Source organism: Rhinatrema bivittatum, chromosome 8 (assembly GCF_901001135.1).
Source record: "Rhinatrema bivittatum chromosome 8, aRhiBiv1.1, whole genome shotgun sequence".
Lineage (NCBI taxonomy): Eukaryota > Metazoa > Chordata > Amphibia > Gymnophiona > Rhinatrematidae > Rhinatrema > Rhinatrema bivittatum.
Genome location: NC_042622.1, coordinates 74,570,666 through 74,591,247, shown reverse-complemented (window position 1 = coordinate 74,591,247; position 20,582 = coordinate 74,570,666). Strand labels below are relative to the sequence as shown.

At 42.9% G+C, this 20,582-nt stretch overlaps 1 protein-coding gene across 2 annotated transcripts in view; it reads right to left on the bottom strand.

The window, feature by feature from the left end:
* Positions 1-385: 385 nt before the first annotated feature.
* The window catches only part of SLA2 (Src like adaptor 2), a 69,219-nt gene continuing 49,022 nt past the window's right edge, over positions 386-20,582 (bottom strand). For both annotated transcript variants that reach the window (XM_029614684.1, XM_029614683.1), the window contains exons 6-8: positions 5,672-5,821; positions 3,010-3,142; positions 386-1,407 (exon numbers count right to left, since the gene is read on the bottom strand). In XM_029614684.1, coding sequence (XP_029470544.1) covers positions 1,257-1,407; positions 3,010-3,142; positions 5,672-5,821 — 434 coding nt within the window. In that variant the 3' untranslated portion in view covers positions 386-1,256. The remainder of the gene's footprint in view (positions 1,408-3,009; positions 3,143-5,671; positions 5,822-20,582) is intronic.

Sequence of the window (20,582 nt, the reverse complement as noted above, 5' to 3'; positions counted from 1 at the left end):
AATTTATTTTTTGATCATGATCGGTTAATGTGTCCTTATTGTAAGGAATAGTATTTTGTTCCAAGGTTACATCGTTATGGTTTTACTTTTGTTTTATTCTTTGTACATTGTTTTTGTTTTATTGTTTTATTGTATCACCCACCTGAGTTCTTTGTAAACCGGCATGATGTGCTGCACGAATGTCGGTAAATAAAAGTTAATAAATAAAATAAATAAATAAATAATACATAACATGGATAAATAAAGACATTCCTAATAATAGCTGTCTGTAGGGTACTAGTGCTAAATTATTTCATTTTCACTTTTGAATAATACAATGAATGATTGTTTCTGATTTGTCTTTAATAAACATTGTCAAATTAAAAAAAAAAAAAAGTTGCACAAAAGAAAATTTTGGCATACACAGCCTGTCAAAAATTAGAGGGAACATTGGTCCTGTCCTCCCCCACAAGCCCAGTTTATGTCTGTCTGTCGCAGTGCCATCCTCCTAAATTTTGGCACTTTAGATAACTGCCTGGGGGGCCTGATGCTTAAACCAGCCCTGCTGTCACCATACAAGCAGAATACATTTCCAATGTCAAGCAACAGTGACCAGCAGGATATTATTACATCTAGTTATAGTTAAAGAAGGCAGCACAGCTGCAATAAATAAGTCACCATACTATAACATTATATATTAATTCATATAAAACACACACAATGAAAGATATCAGAATCCCATTGTCAAATATAAAAGAGCTGGATCTGTCCGCTAAGAAAATTCCTTGTGTGGGTTGCACTGTCTCTGCTTTTGCTTAAGTGTTCCATGTGTCATCCCAACATTTGATCTTTTTCACTGTACGCTCCATCTTTTAACATAGTGTCCATTTCCCCAGTGGAACTGCGAGGTTTGATGAGAGAGACACCCAATTTTGATTCCCAAGCGTAGATGCTAAACATCAGGCCAGCTGGGGCGTAGGCAACATTCGAAGTCACCGGCTGGAGGAAAAGATCTCCGCCATCACTACAATAGCGTCGCACAAGAATCGGGTTCCAAAGGAAGCTGTGCTCTGTTACCCCCTGCTGAGGACCATCACTGAGAATGATCACAGCTCATGGTGCTGGAGACCAACAGAGGCTTGCTAGAAGCCAAAGGAGCAGGAGGAAAATGCTGGGGGTGGGGGAGGGGGGGGACAAACAAAAACAAAGCATCTCTTTCTTCCAGCAGCCTTTGGTTTCGCTCCTCCTGGGACAGGATTTGTGTGATCATGCAGAAATTAACATGTCCTCCATCTGTTGCCCTTGTCTGCTGTCCCGCCAAAGCCGAGGCCCTCAGTCATGTACATGTAGGAACTGACGGCTTCCCGCAGACCCAGGCTCACAGGGGATTCTTCATCAACAGCTTTATCATCCTTAAATAATACAGAACTGCAGGAAACATAAGGTGACAAGTGGCTCAGTCTGCCTGCTGTCTGGGAAGTGAGGAGACACTGAACTCTAAGGCATAACTCCTGGAACACAAATTTAGCTCTGCTACTTTATGTGTGACCCTAAGAACTACTAAACTGTACAGTATATTTGGCTAAAAGGTGCTATGTAAATTATTATTATGAGATGCAGTGTCAAGGAGAAAGTACACACAGACCTTAACTTTAAAATTCGCCATAGGTACAAAGTAGCTAGGAGATTTGTACCTGTTTTTTGCTGCATAGAGCTGAACATGCAATGTACATGCATTATTTCCCTTCCCCTACATGCTCCTGGGAACATCTCTTCTTCATGCAGCTAAAAGCAGTTATTCAGCCATCCTGGGCAATTTTCCAGACAGCCAGTTTATGCACATAAATCCTTACTTAAATGTGCCTGCCAGAAGAGAAACTAACCAGGTAGTTTGGAAATGAGCATAAGGCAAGCTTGATAGAAGTGGCAAGTTAAAAATTTGCAGGCAGGACAATTTTCTAAAGTCATTTACCCAGATACCTTGGGCTGCCTGAAAACTGTCATCCTTTCCTCAGGGAAACGTGCATGTAGGGATCAGTAGCTTGCATGGAAAAAGCGTGCATGCCCAGAGGTGAGCTTAGATGGGGGGAGACAGCAATTTACATAGCGTTGCATATTCAAAGCAGAAAAAGCAGAGGCAAATCTCTGCAGGGATTTGTTCCCCTAGGCATGTTTCAAAGGGAAAGTATGTTCGTATTTTCCCTTTATAAACTGGTGCAAGCCTGCAGATAAAAATACCCACAGACCTAGCACCCATGTAGGTAGTAATGAACATTTCCACATAAGAGCATTACAGCATCTTACCAAAACAATATTTTCCAGCTCTGTCAAGGTTTACTTCACAAAAGATATGAACCCATTAAGTGGAAGAGGATGCTTGATAGGTCTGATTAGCACAGTCATTTTTCTTCGTGTTTTATAAACCTCTGAATATAAAGATTTTATATTAAGAAACTCAGACATTGCCTTCTTCCCTTAAATACTTGGAGCCTGATATTCAGTGCTACTTATCTGGACAAGTTGCAACTTATCTGGTAAGAGGTGGATAAACAGTGACTTATCCGGTAAGTAGTGGCCGCTGAATATCTGACTACGTTCAGCAGCTGCCACTTAGCCGGATAAGTCACTTATCAGGCTAAGTAGATAGCTGGATATCTATTGGGTGGGCAGAGGGCAGACTTAGCTGGATAAGTAGCAATATTCATATTTATCTGGTTAAGTTAATCAGATAAGTTAGACCTGCCACACAGCCGATCTGTCTTAACCAGATATAGCTTATACGGCTAAGTAGCGATTTTGATGGGGATATTCAGTAGCATAGCTGTGCCGCTCAATATCTTATGTAAGTTTGCCGGTTACGTTTTATCCGGCTGACTTACCTAATGTTTTATTTTTAATACCTACCTGATTGTGTTACACATACGCAGCACATAGCTCCATATTTGTGCAGCACACACACATTTTTTCAAGGCTTACAACTTCGCCTCGTCATGATTCCCCAGTCTTCATAAAACAAGAACGGTGTCTCACCTATCCAGATCTTTCCAATTCAATGCCGGTGTCTTGATGACAAGTGGTTCAGGAAGATTCTGGACTGGAGTGGATCTGGATCCTTCGAGGAAACAAGGCGCTTTCAGGAGGCAGCACAATCCATCTTCCACCTCTGCAGAGAAGCAGCAAAGAGAGACCAGAGCAGTCAAAAAACAGTACCATAGTGACAAACTATCACTCTCCATCTCTTTCCAAAGCACCTACACATCAGTAAGCCCCTTCACCCTAATTAGAGAGTAAAAACTGACCTCACAATGCAGGGAGAGAGAGAGAGAGAGAGAGAGAGAGAGAGAGACAAGGCTACAGAGCAAGAAAGCCATATTTCCAGCAGATCCTCTCAAATTGTTTTTCAAGAGTGCCTCTCATTATGACGGTAACTTTTAAATAGGCATGCAGGCACACATTTATCGGCCTGCACCCAGGGACGCTGCCATGCATTTATTTATTTATTGAGTTTTATATACCGTCATTCGGTAGATAGCCTGACCGCGCACACATGTGTGCACAGTTTTAAGTAGATGGACGCTTATGCATGCAAATGCCACTTCTACCACGTAAATGTGGGGAGCTTTGGTAGACACACGTGCCAACGCCATTTCCAGTTTGCCCAGTTAACTGATAGGACTTCCAAATCCCCCTAGTTTAATATCTTCCTTTCTCCTCTGTTAGCCCCTACTTTTAAAACCCCACTGATCTGCCTATATCTTTTTGTTTTATTACTTAGATGCCATCCATAGCAGAAGTAAAGTTACGTGGTAAAGAACCCCCGGCGCGTGCCTGTGCACATAAGTGTAAACAGTGAAGATTTTATGTTGCTTATCTCTGATTTTATTTATTTTATGAATTGATTCTGATTATTTGTACATTATTGATGATATGTTGTTTTATATTTTAATTGTTGTAATCCGCCTAGCATAGGAAACTGTTATAGGCAGAATAAAGTGTTTTTAAATAAATAAATAAATATATATGCACAAATGTTAAGGTGAAATCCAGGAATGCCCATGCCCCGCCCCGCATGTAGCAGCAAGTTCGTGCATAAGCGGGCGCCTTTTAAAACCGGCTCGGTGCGCGCCGGCCCAACATATTTGCATATCTCCCGGTTTTTGGTGCTCTGGGCTTTTAAAATTCATCTTCAAATGTGCCAACTCTGCCCTGTGAGACCCACCCACACAAAAACCCACCTCTAAGTCTTAAGGGGGAGGATTTTCCTTGTCCCTGCTTGCAGACTTTGGGATCACATCAAGGCCCTCCTGCCTCATATAGATCAGATGCTAAACTGACTGTGCGGCCATTCAGCCATCACAGAAGTCGCATGAGAGCCAGGTTTCCTGAGGAAGATCTTTCAAGATTCTGTGGCCAGAGTTTTCACATTCTGAGGCAGAGGTTTCAAAGCTCTGCAGCAATTATATGGCAAATTTGCACAATTTTGCTTATATTTGCAATTTTAAAGAATGTTTTTTATTTTTACTTTATAAAAATAAAGTTCTTTTCTGACAGTTCTGCGTCCAGTTTATTTGGTTCTTTAGTAGAATAAAAGGGACTGGGGAGGAAGGAGGGGAAGGGATCTGGGAATGGGAAGAGAGGAGAGAAATGAGGAAAGAATCTTAGGCTGGAGGGGTGGAGATACAAGGGACAGAGGAGGAAAGAGGCACAGAAGGAGAGGATGGGGGGACTAAAGAGAAGGGAAGGTAGAGTAGGGGAGAAGGATCAGAAGTGGGGAGGTGGGCAGAAAGGGAGTATTGGGGATGAGGTGGAGAAGCAGGGACGATTGGGATGGGATGGAGAAGGAAGGAAACCACAACACCTCCCAATCACACCCCCATCCACCCTTTCGCTTATTCCCCCCTTCCAAAGTCCCTTTGATCCATTCATTCTCCCTCTTTCATTGCCTCCGCACCACCACAAAGTCCTCATTCACCCTGGATCTATCCCTCCCCACACACAAACTCCTTACAAACTCTGGCTCACACCCTCCCTCTCACAAGCCCCGGTTCACTCCCCCCACCCCATGATCCTCCCATGAACACTGGTTCACTCCCTCCCTTGTGATCCCCTCTTCACTCCCTCCCCACATCCTGCCATGAAACAGGAGGAGGAGGATGACAGCCTTGCAGAGCCTCCTCCCCCTCCCCTGCCAGAGCCCTAGCATCAGGCTTTAGTGGTTCAAAGCTCACCATTCAGGCACCAGCAGGGGAGACGGTGCCCGAGGCACTACAAGGCTATTGTCCTCCTCATCCTCCTGTTTCATGATAGGATCCAGTGACTGAGGGAATCCAGGGGCAAAAGGGGGAGGAAAGATTGTGCCATCCCACTGCTTTCTCTTCCAGGGTGGGAGGGAGAGGGGAAATGCACCGTCCCCTGGCCACCAATTCTTAGTTTCTAAAAGGGTCCCGGTTTCCTGCAGCAAAACTGGTCAGAACTGAACAAGGGCTGAATTTTGTGGCCCTTACCATGGCCGCAGAATTGCAAGAGCCCGGGGGCACTGGGTACATCCATGCTTGGTGAAAAGCACTATGGGGATTTCAATAAAAGTAAATCAAACATTCCCAATGCATACTATGACTGCAAAGCATGTTAGTTTCCTTTCTGGATAAAACAAGCTGCATACTCTCAACACATACGGAAAGCAAAAACCTACCTGAGTAATAATCCACCAGGTGCTGCAGCGAGGAGAACGTGAGGCGAGGAGAGATGAAAACCCAGCCATTTTCCAGCCGATGTATGCGATAGTGCTTCACTGCATCCCAGGAAGGGGTCTGAGTTCTGCGAATGGAGAGGGAATAGCATCCTATGGGAGAGAAGAGAAGTCCTCATGAAAAATGCTAGAGCCACAGGGTGGTAGGACTCAGTGCAGGTGCGAGGAGCATATTACGCATTTTGTTAAAAAATGAAAAAGGACAGGAGAGTAATCTACAGACATTGGGTTAAGCAGTTTATTTCTATGCATCGTGGGGACATCAGTCAATCATGTTCCTTCACCAGCTTACACAGGTGGCACTCAATATTAAAAAAGCAGTCTCACTCAAATGGAATGACGCTGGAAAAACAGAACACAGAGTAAGTTTACTACTCTTGCTGCTCTGGAAGGTGGTAACTTTCAAACCGGCGTGCAGGTGCACATATGTGCACACATGTCTCAGCCCTTGCCCAGGGATGCGGCTATTTTTAAAACTTGCGCACATATATGCATGCATGTTATAAAATAGCCTGGCCACGTGCATGTATGCGTGCGTAAATTCTGCTTCTACCACGTAAATCGGGGGATTTTAAAAGGGGTGTGTGCCAACGCTATTCCCAGTTTTACCAGTTCATCGACAGGACCTCCAAACCCACTTAGTTTAATAGCTTTCACTCCCCCCCAGTTTAAAGCCCCGCAGATCTGCCTATTTTCTTTAGTAAAGTTAGGCGGCAGGGGACCTCGGCGCGTGCTGGATCTTGTAAGTATTTATGCACACATCTCTGGTTCACATCCCCGAAATGCCCATGCCCTGCCCAGACCATGCCCATGCCCCTTTCTGAAAACTTTCTAGATGCGCGCGCATGGCAGTTACACCCCTATTTCACCAGCTTTTAAAATTGGTTCTGCATGCATGAGTCTGACATATTCATCGATCCCCTAATTAATGCACGCGGCGTTCTTTTAAAATTCACTTTTAACTGCGTGCAGCAAAGTGATTTAAACAGTAAACTGGGCAGAACGGAGTAAAAATTAGAGCAGGGATACTCTCTTTTTTTTTTTTTTATTATGGGCTCCTAATTTGTGTCCAAATAGACAGTACTAAATGGAGATCTTTTATGCTCATCTACCCAAGAAGCTGGAACACAAAGGAGAAAGAGAAAAAAATTTGTCTTGGCTAAGAAGCAACATCTTGCAGATGGTCACACTCTGTGGCTGGCACTGGCAGACGTGGCTTTAGCAGTGTAGGCAGAATAACCAGGGAGACTGAAAGGACCAGTTAGTATTTTTCTGCTGTCATCAACAATGTTATTACATTTTATATCCTCAGTGGCAGGGCTGGCAGGGCATTATTCCTTTCATATTATATTGCTCCTCATTTTCTGCCACAAGGCCAGGAAAAGACTGTCCACAGTTCTTGGTTCAGACCTGACATTTGATCTCAGCCAAAAAGTGACCAAGACAGATAGCCTGAATCTCTCTTTTCTACATGATCACTTTTATCACCAAGGCAACACTGTAATGGATTTATATGAGTCTTCTTAGGATGAATGACTTAATATATGTTTACCAACATTAGCACTGCTGTGCAAATATTTTGTGTGTGTAAATAGTTTACACTAACGGACCTCATATATATATATATAGGCACTTAGACTGCACCACTGAATGCGGTGTCCTTCGTCTTATGAATGAAACAGGTACCTGTGTATTTTATAATCATTGGCCCAGGATAAACCCAATGTCCAAGAATCCCAGATCTGTATATTTTTTTCAATATTTGTTTGTTGCAAATAAAAAATTATTTGTACTAGAGGTAAAGTAAGGTATGAGGAATCCAATGAAAACTTATCTTAAATCTTCGGAGAAAAGAAACTTTAACACAAGCTTGTGTTTTCATTGGATTCATCATACTTACTTTACCTCTAGTACAAAGAATTTTTTATTTGCAACAAACAAATATTGAAAAAAATATACAGACCTGGGATTCTTGGACATTGGGTTTATCCTGGGCCAATGATTATAAAATACACAGGCACCTGTTTCATTCATAAGATGTAGGACACCGCATTCAATGGTGCAGTCTAAGTGCCTATATATATGAGGTCTGTTAGTGTAAACTATTTACACACAGAAAATATTTGCACAGCAGTGCTAATGTTGGTGAAATCTTAAGTTTGTTTGCTTTAGTGTTTTTTCACCGTTTGTGTTTTCACTTTATGTATTAATATATGTTTATGCATGTCAAACTAGCTCAGCTTTTCATTTTTCTTAATCAATGATTGCATGAAGGGAGTATTATTGGCTCTGCTAAAATATAGTTTACTAAAAATACATATATAAGTTATAGATTCCTCACATTTTCCAGTGATCAAATGAAACCTACATCTCTGAAAATGTTCTTCATCAGTAGGTGTCGGGATGTTTTACACATAGAGTCTGTTAGTTCTTATCTCTGATCAGGGCACCTGTCTCCCTAACTTCTTAGCTAGGAAAGTCTGGTTTCCTGCTCTCAAGTCTATACCTTCTCACTCTGTATAGAATACACCACAATTTTCTGATCGGTGGGAGGCCAGCATAGAACAAATGGTAAATGCAGACTCTGTAAAACAGAACTGGAAACGGTTACCCATCTCATCACTGGATGTAACGTGCTGATGGCAGAAAGCCTGTACACAGAAAAGCATAATAGGGTGACAAGGCTCATCCACTGGAAACCGGGTAAACACTATAAGGTGAATTTGAAAAGCTGGGCATGCATCAAAATCGGGACATGAGCACGCATGTAGCTAATTTTATAAGCCGCCCACATGCACGTACAAGTCCCGATGTATGAATATCTTGCATGGAGACAAAAAGGGGTGGAATGTGGGCGTTCCAGGGCGAGGCCAAGAGATGTGCATGCAAGTACCTACGGGCCTGGGTATATCTGAGTGTAAAGTTGCTTCTGATATGCAGGAGGTGTAAGTCTCAATAAAACTCTTTCCTGGCATCTATGAAGTGCTTGAGGGGTCTGGGATAACCAGGGGGAGTGCACGCTAAAGAACCAGGGAGGTCTGGAGGACCTAGCTGTAGACTGGGCAACCTGATGGCCGAACCGGTGAAACTGTCCATGGCGTGGACGCGCGCCTGTTATAAAATTCCCTTACTTGTGCAGCTCAAAGCCAACATTACGCGGCAGCATGCGCACACTTGTAAAATATGTGCGCCAGAGCTATTTTATAACATATGCACATATGTGCGCTCAGGATATGGAATTGCCGCGTATCTGGCCACGCGCCCACACGCACGTCTGTATGTGCACCTGCGCACCCGTTTGAAAGTTGCCATCCCTGGTATCACTGCACTAGAAAAGCACTGGGACCATGGCCCCGAGCTAATTTAGAGAATGAAGAATTTGTGATCACCTGGGACATTCCTATTCCTACGGAGAAAAGGTTTGATACAAGAAAATCAGACATTATGGTAAAGGAAAAAAGTGTCAAGCACCAAGTGTCTGCTCTGTACAACATATGGAAAGAGAGAGAGAGGATCATCAAGTATCAAATGATGCAATCGTAGACCAATAAAATGAGGCAGAAACAGGGCCGGTGCTAACTTTTTTGCTGCCCTGTGCGAAAATTAGTGTGCTACACCCCCCCAATCATTCATTCATTCAGTGTCTGTCCCGGGCCCACCTAACAAAACCCAGCTCTGTCCTGTAATCTATATTTTTAAAAACTGACATGACCCCCCCCCCCCCCCCCACATTCCTTCAGACACACAGTTAAATTATGCATTTATAATACATTTTTCATGAAAAAGAACATTCAAGAGTACAGTCTGCTGAGGCAAAAATATCACTTACAACATGCATATTATATTTACATGCACTGCTGTGGTGCCAACCGGAAAACTCTGCAAAAAAGACACTTGGAGCTCCTATGGCATTTGATTTTTTTGTAATATGTATTGGATGTGAGTTTGGCCCTCAGAAAGCCATGAACAAACAGAATTACCATTACAATATAGTAAACCTCCCATACCAAAACAACCCTAACAACCTTATCTATGAAGCGGCAACACTGCACACATTACACCAGGCCCTAGAACACCAATAAAACTCTTATTAGGAAACCAGGCTGCTATAGATCCCTTCACAGAAATTACATACCACCTCATTCACATATGCAGAATACAGACAGACCCTCACCAAATACAGATTAAAGAGATCAGAAAGTATAAACAGAAATGTGCTGAGAAGAACTGAACTGGAACCCACAAGCCAGACTCTCCACAGAGCAACAATGGGAAAACAGAAACATTACCATTCTTCATAAAAACATTAAATAATAAAATCAAGAAATATAATACAATCGTAATAGTAAAATCATATTCATAAAAAGAATAAATATTTCAAACAGTTAATGAATAGCGCATACAAAATTTCCCAAACACCAAAAATATATTTCAAAACATCTGATAAATAAAAAATCCAATAATTAAAAAATGTTCTATTCCCCCCCAAAAATTAAATATTTCAAAAGAGCAGAATTATCAAATTACGCCCAATAATTAAAACTAAAAATTATTAAAAATATCTCCTGCTCTCCGTACCTGTGATCTTCTGATTTCTAGTTACCCCGAGATTGTCATGGATTGAGGGATTTAGGGATGCCCAGATTTTATCTTCTCTCACACACTTATACAATAACACATTCATTCTCTTACACACTCCCTCTCGCTAACATACACAGACTCCCTCTCCTTCACAGATACATTATGTGTGTGTGTGTGTGTGCCTGTGAGAGCCTAAATGTAAAACATGGGATCTCACAGGCACACAAACACCCACATAGGCTCTCACATAGACACACTCACACACGCACAAACACACAGGCTCTCTCACACACACATGCCCTCAGTCACTCACACACATACCCACATGGCCTCTTGTTATCTTCGGGCTGTGGTGGGATGAGTTCCACTACGGCCCCGCTATGGGGCGGACTGCGGGAAAATATCAGCCCAGAGGATTTTTTCAAAACCAGCCCACAGGTTATCTGTCTATCTCGTGCACTTTCCCTGCAGCACTTGCTTAGACAGCTCCCAAAAGCAAGCCAAACTCACCTTTGAAAGATATATCATGTGGCCTACAGCCTGGCAAAATTGAGTCAAAAAATTTACAACATAAATATCACATTTCTCCTAAATAACTAAATAGTACAGCACACCTTAGGGGTGAGTAAACAGAAATGTAGTCATCGTTCCACCCATGCAATTGGTTGTTCCCCTTCCACCCACAAAGTTTGGTTACATCTCTCATATAATATACTGGATTCCTGGACTCATGTTAAAGTATCTTGCTAATCAATCAGTTCTTGAACTAGTTGCCAACTAATGAAACATCCACGCTGACAGTCAGTGTCAGACACCCACCCATATTGTCTTTTTAGATATAAGCACCCACTTAGTCTGTATCTGAAAATGTGTGTGAGCGTCTCTCTGACCCAAAGACACACACATATTCTTGCTCTCAATGACTTTGTGTCACAGAGAAAGAGAGAGAGTGTGTGTGTGTGTGTGTCAGACACCCCCACACACACACATTGTATCAGAGAGAAAGACACCCACCCACACACTCTCACAGAAACAATTTGTGTGCGTGCGGATTTCTCTGATACACCCCCACTCTTTTTCTCAGATATGCACATTCCACTGTTGTGTTACTGCTCATGTGCTCAAACAGTGAGTACCCCCACTCCAGCACTGTCATGTAAAGTTTTTGCTTGCTGCCAGCCCTTCCTCAGCCTGCATCAGTCCCCCTTTTTCCCATTTACGTCCTTCTCAGCATCCCCACTTTCCAGGAGGCTCAATGGTTTCACTGAGCTCAGCCCAGCCACCTCAAATAGAAACATGTTCAACACTGCACAGGCACTTTCTCATGGACAACCCCTCCCTTTCTTCGATTGTAGCTTGCCTCCACTTCTCCATGCCCCACCACCACCAGGGCATTCCCATTGACTGTATGCTATACAGTGTCTGCTGCTTTATGGTTCCCCAGGCTCTGCTCTGCCTACCTCCTCCAACAGAGAGGGGGAAAGAAGTGAGTCATGTTGTTCTCCAGGATTGTAAAAAGAAAAATGAAGCCCTGGCCAAGACTGGAGAGAGCTACTGACCCCAAAGAAGCACAGTTCCACATTGAATCCTGCATTCCCACATGGAAACAGTGCAGCCAGGGCTGATGCAAGGGTATTAGGTGCTCTAAGCAAACCTCACAACCTTGCACTCTCCCACCCCTCCTCTCTCTCTCTCACACATACGATTAAAAATTATGAATTTATAACAGATTTTACATGGAAAAGGGTATTCCATTTTCTGAGGTAAAAACATCACAGCATGTATATTATATTTACATGCACTACTGTGATGCCAACCAGAAAATTCTGCAAAACCCTCCAAAAAACGACACTTGGAACCCATATCGCATTAGATGAATTATAATGAGTGTTGGATGTGGGCTGGACCCTCAGAAAGCCATGAGTAAACTTAACTACAAGTACAATATAGTAAACTTCCTGTAACAAAATTGCACTAACTGCTAGCATTTGAACAGTGACAACCCTACCTATGCAAAGGCAACACTGCAAATATTACACCAGGCCCTAAAACACCAATACAACTCCTATTAGGAAAATAGAACAAGCCAAGCTGCTATAGGGCCCTACACAGCCACTATATGCTAGCAGATTATCTCACCTCGACACATATGCAGAATGCTGAAAGACTCTCACCAAATACAGAATAAAGAGACCATAAAATATATATAGAAACATGCAGACAAAAACTGATCTGGAAACCACAAGCCACACTCTGTATGCAGCACAACAATGGAAAAACATAAAAAAATAAAGTCAAGAAATATTAATCAATAGTAAACCCATACTAACAAAAAGACATGCCCTCCCCCACCCCACACCAGAACCCATACTAATAAAAATCAATAGTAAACCCATACTAATAAAAAGAATATTTCAAAACAACTGATGAATAGAACATCCAGTAATTAAAAACACATATAAATTTGAACATTTCCCAAACACCAATAAAATATTTTACAACAACAGACACATTAAATAATACCCAGAAATTAACGAAAGATAAAAAATAAATATCCCACTCTCAATACCTGGGAGCTTTTGATTCCAGTCACCATGAGATTGTTATGGATTAGTTAGGGGCAGGGACGAGGAGGAGGAGATACACAAACTTTCTCCTCTCTTGACACAATATGGATGGCTATAGAGAGACTGGGAAAAACTTTACTGGAAAAATATCTATTTATATATAGAACTCGGTATCCACATTTTATAAAACATTCATAAAATCTCAAAGCAATAATGGGTAGAATTTTAAAGGCCCAAGTGTGTAAATCCCGGGCTTTACACGTGTGGCCGGGCCTTGTGCGCGCCAGGCAAATTTTCAAAGGGCCCGGCCACGTGCACAAAACCTGGTATGCACATAAGTGCCAGGCCTCTTCAAAGGGGCAGGCCAGGGGGTGTGTTTGGGCAGGGAGGGGCAGGCCATTGATCGCTGATTGCTGTCCCAAAGACTTGTGTGTGCCGGCAGCTGGCCGGCGCGCGCATCTTACACCAGCTCGGGAGCTGAAGTAAGTTGTAAAACAAAGAAAAAACCCCCAAAAAGATAGGGTTTAGGGAGTGGGGAGGAGAGGAGAGGGGAAGAGGGAGGGAATTCAGGTAAGTGGGTAAGGAAGTTCCCTCCCAGTCTGCTCCAATTAAAGTGCGGACTGGGAGGGAACTGGGGAAGGCCCGAATGCATCGCCATATGGAAATTGCAAAATTGCCGCCCGCACAAACGCATATGGATTATAAAATCCATCGCACATGTGCACGCGGCCCATGGATTTTATAAAATGTGCGCGCCAACACACCAATGTTATAAAATCGGTGCATCCATGGATATGTGTGCATGTTTGAAAATCTACCCCAAAATTGCATATACAATTGTCAGTGCAGTTCTCATCAATAAATCTCATGGAGCAAGATCAAGAAGCAGAAGATGGACATTTGTGAGTTCAAGATAGAAAAACTCCAGCCGGATGAAGTGCTTTTAATCAAAGATAATTTCTTGTTACATTATAAATTGGAGAGCTTTGAGAACATTATTAAGTAGAAGAATTTACACTTGATAGTCTTCCCTATAATGGAAAAGATTTCTCCTACTTAGATGATTAAAAAAATTTTGCATTACCTCTAGTCTCTAGGGCTTTTTATTTGCCACCACCTAAGAAGGAAACCAAGTTGGAAGATAGGCAGGATCTATCACAAAAATCATCAGATCTTTTAAACTTGATGGCCTTCTTGGAAAATGCATGGGTGAGGGGACATTTACATGTCATCCTTGCAACTTTAATAGTGAAATTTGTTTTAGAATTGGATAGAAATTGGATTGAGAGATTATTTTTCAAATATAGGAAAGTCTTGTTGAAAACACGAAAGTGTTTTTCCAGATGTGGGGAGGGCCATGCAGAAGAAAAGGAGACAGAATTTACACTTGATAGTCTTCCCTATAATGGAAAAGATTTCTCCTACTTAGATGATTAAAAAAATTTTGCATTACCTCTAGTCTCTAGGGCTTTTTATTTGCCACCACCTAAGAAGGAAACCAAGTTGGAAGATAGGCAGGATCTATCACAAAAATCATCAGATCTTTTAAACTTGATGGCCTTCTTGGAAAATGCATGGGTGAGGGGACATTTACATGTCATCCTTGCAACTTTAATAGTGAAATTTGTTTTAGAATTGGATAGAAATTGGATTGAGAGATTATTTTTCAAATATAGGAAAGTCTTGTTGAAAACACGAAAGTGTTTTTCCAGATGTGGGGAGGGCCATGCAGAAGAAAAGGAGACAGTTTTTATTCTATGGCCCAGAGTTTTGCAATTTGTGGCAATGTTTGGTTTTTTTTTTATTATTTTCCTGCAAATGTATTATTGAAGATAGCAATGTGAAATATGTAGTGTATGAGCCTGACAGTTACCTTTATTTCTTAGTGATAAACTTCCTCTTAGGTCCGTGGGGCTTCCCCTACTGGAGAGGGTGTTTTTAATTGTCAATCACTTTTCCCAATAAATGTATTCCTAATCATTATCATCATCATCGCTTAATTATATCATGCTTTTACAACTGGAGAGTTAAAAGCTATATAACTTTTACATTTAAAAACATAAAGTTAAAAAAAATAAAAGGAAAAAGTTAAGAAAGCCAGGAAATTGACTTAACAGGAAAGTAAAAGTTGATAAGATCCCCACTTAAGTGGAAAAGAGTTGAAGTAACCTTAGTGGTCTCATTTCTAAGTAAAAAAAATCAAATGGTCAAGTTCATTAAAGATGAAAGTATTTCCCAGGTATACCACAATACATTTATACAGAAATTTGAGGAAAAGATAGCTCCTACATGTCTAGAACTCACTGATGTAAGGCAATGAATCTTCTCCTGACACAGAGTATCTGGAAGAAGATTTGTGTTATGTTTTTGTCATTTTACCATGTCATAATTATATTTTATTTTGCTTTATGTTGATCCTAATGTTTTAAATGGTATTGTATGTAAGATTTCTATTATATTATATGCTATTTTTCATCATTTCTTTTATGTTTTTTTATTTGAACATTTTTATTGAACTAAAGTCAATTTTAACAAAAGCAAGATAACAGTCACAAAATATAAAGTGTGGTTCACAATTACTGCCACATGGCGCCGGCGCTACCTTTGCCCGTCGGCCCCTATGACATAGTGAGGGCAAAGGTAGCGCCGGCGCCATTTTGATAATGGCAATACGGCCGGAGTGCAGGAGGTCGCTCCCGGACCCCCGCTGGACTTTTGGCAAGTCTTGTGGGGGTCAGGAGGCCCCCCCAAGCTGGCCAAAAGTCCCTGGGGGTCCAGCGGGGGTCCGGGAGCGATCTCCTGCACGCGGGCAATATTGCCAATATTCAAAATGGTGCCGGCGCTACCTTTGCCCTGTCACATGGTAAGGGCAAAGGGCCATCGGCACCATTTTTTTTAGAGCAGCTGATAGCGTGGGAACGGGAGATCGCTGCCCACGGCCCCCCCTGGACCACCAGGTATGTGTAAAAAGTTTTTGGGGGCTGTCGGGAAAGTGGGGGAGGCTAAGGGGGTAATTTTAAAGTGTCGGGTGGGGTTTTTTGTTTTTTTTTTTATCGGGCCATCGGCGCCATTTATATTAGTCGCAGCCAAAATGGTGCCGATGGCCCGAGAGTGGGAGATCGCGCCGGGACCCCCCCCCCCCACTGGACCACCAGATAATTTAAAACATGTTGGGGGGGGTTCGGGAGAGTGGGAGATTTGTTTTAAAGGGTCAGGGTGGGTTTTAGGTTTGTTTTGGTGTGCGGGTTTTCCCGCCCTCCCCCTCCCCCCTCCCCCGATTTACGATTTTTCACGATAAATCAGGGGAATTTCTATTGTATCGCGACTCTAACGATTTTTGACGATTTAAAATATATCTGATGATTTTTTTAAATCGTCAAAAAACGATTCACATCCCTAGAAGACATATTTAAATCTTGTAGCCCCCAATCAAAAAAAAATTAGGGTCTTTCAATATCTTACTTTCACTTTTGAGAGGACAAAATGTAATTACCATATCATAGTATGTCTGAATCTCAAGGCATCCCCACTGAACATAGAAAAAGGATCCTACCCCTCCACATTGTCTCCAGCAAAACCTTCCTAGATTAGGGTAAATTCTATGCAATCATTCTGGGGTTAAATACCACCTGAATGGCATATTATAACTATTTTCAGTAATAACAGAAGAGATTGAACATTTCTTAATTCCAAGAGAAACAAAGCACCCATTGATCTTCATCTACTTCTTTGCCAAGATCCCTTTCCCAAGCTAAAATATGCTTAGGTTTTGTTAATCAATTGACCATTATGTAATACATTTTTGTAATAAACCCCTTAGATTTCTGAGGTTTGTCGCATATACCTTCAAATAGTGATCTCCCTTTTATTCTCTCCCATGTTTGCATTTTGAAGTTCAAGTTCCTGTATCCCAGTTATATGTATTCCCTTGTTCCTTGTAACGCTACCATGCGACTTTCAGTTTCATTGTAAACCGGTGTGATTTGTATTTTATACACGAACGTCGGTATAAAAAAGTTAAAAATAAATAAAATAAATATAACTTTCCCACTAGAAATAAAATAGTGCACCTGAATATATGAAAATCGGTTTTTCCCAGTAAAAGGTACATTTTAAGACCCGCACGCAGGCGTCCATGTGCACGCGGCTCCCAGCACATGCACATGGATGCGCCGATTTTATAACTTGCATGTGTCAACGCGCGCATGTTACAAAATCCGCCTCCTGCAAGCACATGCGCGCATGATTATATATATCGGTGCGTGCATGGCGCATGAATGCCAACTCACGCGCATAAGGGGGAGAATTTTACTACATGAGGGAGGGAACTTCCTAAACCCCCTTACCTAACCTGCCTCCCTTTTCCCTTACTAACCCCGACCCCTAAAACCCCGTTAAACAACAAAAAAAAGGGATAGTTAGTACTTACCTGCTCTCCGGAGCAGTAGCAGGTTGTGTGGGCTGGTCAGCTGCCAGCGCGTCCTTCAGTGGGACAGTGCCCAATGGGGCTGTCCCAGCCCTCCCAGGCCCTGCGCAGACCCCGCCCCCAGCCCGCCCCTTTCTCCCAAACCCGTTCTTCTGTGCATACTGGGAAATACACACATGGCTGTGGGCATTTGAAAATCCCCGTGGTGCACGCACAGCCCAGCCACGCGCTTATCTCCTGGTTTTCACATGTACTGGGTTTTTTAAATTGGGCCTTTATAGAGTATTTTTCAACTAGAACATCTAAGGCAAAAAAAAAAAAAATCTGTTCCCATAAATGACTAAACGGATTAATTTTTAACTGCTCCCAAATATTAAAAGTTTTAGGGTGGAGGAGCCCTTATAGTAGTTAGGTATCAACATAGCTTGATGGACTCTCTACCTCTACTCATCAAGCTAGGTTGAGAGAACACTGTACCAATCTCATCTCTGGGTGAGTTTCCTCACTCCGAAGGAATCAAATCTTCACAAGAGAGCACTGTTCTGTTCGTACGTCTCACTTTGAATGTCAAAGTGGCCCCTAAAATCTACACTAATACCTAAACCTCACCTCGAGTTACTAGGTGGACCTCCTATACAGATATAAATACCTAACTACTATTAGGGGCTTATAGTAGTTAGTCTGTCTGTCTGTCTCTCTCTCCCATAATGCAGTTAAATTGCAATTGTGGCAAAACATGTTTATTATAACCAATGGTATTAAAAGTAAACAATCCTTCTTGACAATCAATTACATAGTAAAAGTGCAACTTTACAATGTTTAGTTTATAAGTTTGTCTGGGAAGCCATAAATAGGCCCACAGAGGAATATTGCCCAAAAACATTTGCTCCATCTCTTCCCATTCCTAGGGACCCCTACACCTCTACAGGGTTTAGTCTGAAATAGCACAGATCTTGCTTCCCATGGGTGCCTACATTTTCAGGTGAACCCAAAACATTTCTTCTGCAGTAATTTAAGGACTTTATCCAGAATCTCTACTGGCAATGTCTGAAATAAGTAACACAAAACAAAGAAGCCAAGACATTTTAATGGCTGCAATCTTACTTAGCCAAACGAGTTGGAATTGTGACCAAGCCTCAAATTCTTGTGAGAGATTCTTAATGAGTGGAATATAATTCAACAAAAAGAGTTTATCCTAAACCATTGTGATTTTAATCCCCAAATATCTAATACAATCTTTGGCTCACTTAAAGGAATATTTCTCTTTCAGATGCAGCACTAACTGGGGTGAAAGATTAATATTTAATATTTCTGATTTGTTCATGTTCATCTTAAATCCCAAAATCTTCTACTTCTTTAACCAAAAATGGTAATGTTAATATTGGGTTAGACAAGGTAAACATAAGGAGGCTGATATTCAGTGGTACATATTTGGATAAGAAGGGACTTATCCTGCTAAGTGGCAGTGGCTGAATAATATCTGTAAATTGATGCTGCTGATATATGCTTTTTCTTTCTTTCTTTTTTTTAATAGCCCAAGCAATCAGCTTTCCCTGAATAAATGCCTTAGGAGGAGAATTTTAAAAGCCAGGCATGAGCCAAAATCAGGAGATCTGCACGCACCGAGGGCATGTGCATGTCCACCCAATTTTATAAAGTGCGGGGATGCCCGTGCATGTGCCGATGCGTGCAAAACTTGCATCAGAATAAAAAGGGCGTGGCATGGGCAGAGGCAGGGGCGTTCCAGGGCAGGGACCAGAGAAGTGCAGACAAGCACTTAACACGCCAGGTCCAGGGCCGCATAACTTTACTTCTACTATAAAGGAGGTGGTGTAAGTTTTAAAAAACATTACAAACAGGTATCCCTGACTGGTTTAAGGAGTCTAGGGAAACTCGGGTGGGGGGGGGGGGGGAGGGGGTGCAGGCTGAAGAACCAGAAGGGTTTGGAGGCCCTAGCGCTAGACTACGAGAACTAGTGGATGAAATGGTGAAACCGGTTATGGTATAGACGTGCCCGACTTCACGTGGCTTTGCGAACCTACTTGCAAAATTGGGCGCACACATACGCGTGCCCAGGCTATTTTATAACATGTGCGCGTATGTTATAAAATCGCCGTGTTCCTGGGTGCGCCGCAATGTACATCTATGCGCCCCTTCAAAGCTACTGCCCCTGGCAGTCCCAAACTATCTATGCTGAAGATTCCCCATTGTTATTAAGCTGCAAATAGTCCAATACATCTTGATGCATTTGTTGGTAAATTTCTTTTTTTATTTTTTTTATTTTTATGCAGCCTATTTTCGTAAGTGTCAGTATCATTTACTAAACCCTCATGAAGCTGCCAAAAATGTTTTCCTAAGTCTTTCTGGACAGGATGGAAATCTAAGCACATTGGGCATGGGTTTCTGACATGCACATGCCTTTTACCTGCATTTTCATGCAAGTGTTTCCAGGTGGGGTTAGGCCAGGATACTCTCAACACCATGCATAAGAACATAAGAACTTGCCATGCTGGGTCAGACCAAGGGTCCATCAAGCCCAGCATCCTGTTTCCAACAGTGGCCAAAACCAGGCCACAAAAACCTGGCAATTACCCAAACACTAAGAAGATCCCATGTTACTGCTGCAATTAATAGCAGTGGCTATTCCCTAAGGGGCGGATTTTAAAAGGCGCGCGAATAGCCTACTTTTGTTTGCGCTCCAGGCGCAAACAAAAGTACGCTGGATTTTAGTAGATACGCGCGGAGCCGCGCGTATCTGCTAAAAACCTGGATCGGCGCGCGCAAGGCTATGGATTTTGTATAGCCGGCGTGCGCCGAGCCGCGCAGCCTACCCCCGTTCCCTCCGAGGCCGCTCCGAAATCGGAGCGGCCTCGGAGGGAACTTTCCTTTGCCCTCCCCTCACCTTCCCCTCCCCTTCCCCTACCTAACCCCCCCGCCCGGCCCTGTCTAACCCCCCCCCTTACCTTTGTTGGGGGATTTACGCCTCCCGGAGGGAGGCGTAAATCCCCGCGCGCCAGCGGGCCTCCTGCGCGCCGGGCTGCGACCTGGGGCCAGGTACGGAGGGCGCGGCCACGCCCCCGGAGCGCCCCGGGCCGTAGCCACGCCCCCGTACCCGCCCCCAAAACGCTGCCGACATGCCCCCCAAACGTCGCGCCGACCGGGCCCGCCCCCGACACGCCCCCCTCGGAGAACCCCGGGACTTACGCGAGTCCCGGGGCTCTGCGCGCGCCGGGAGGCCTATGTAAAATAGGCTTCCCGGCGCGCAGGGCCCTGCTCGCGT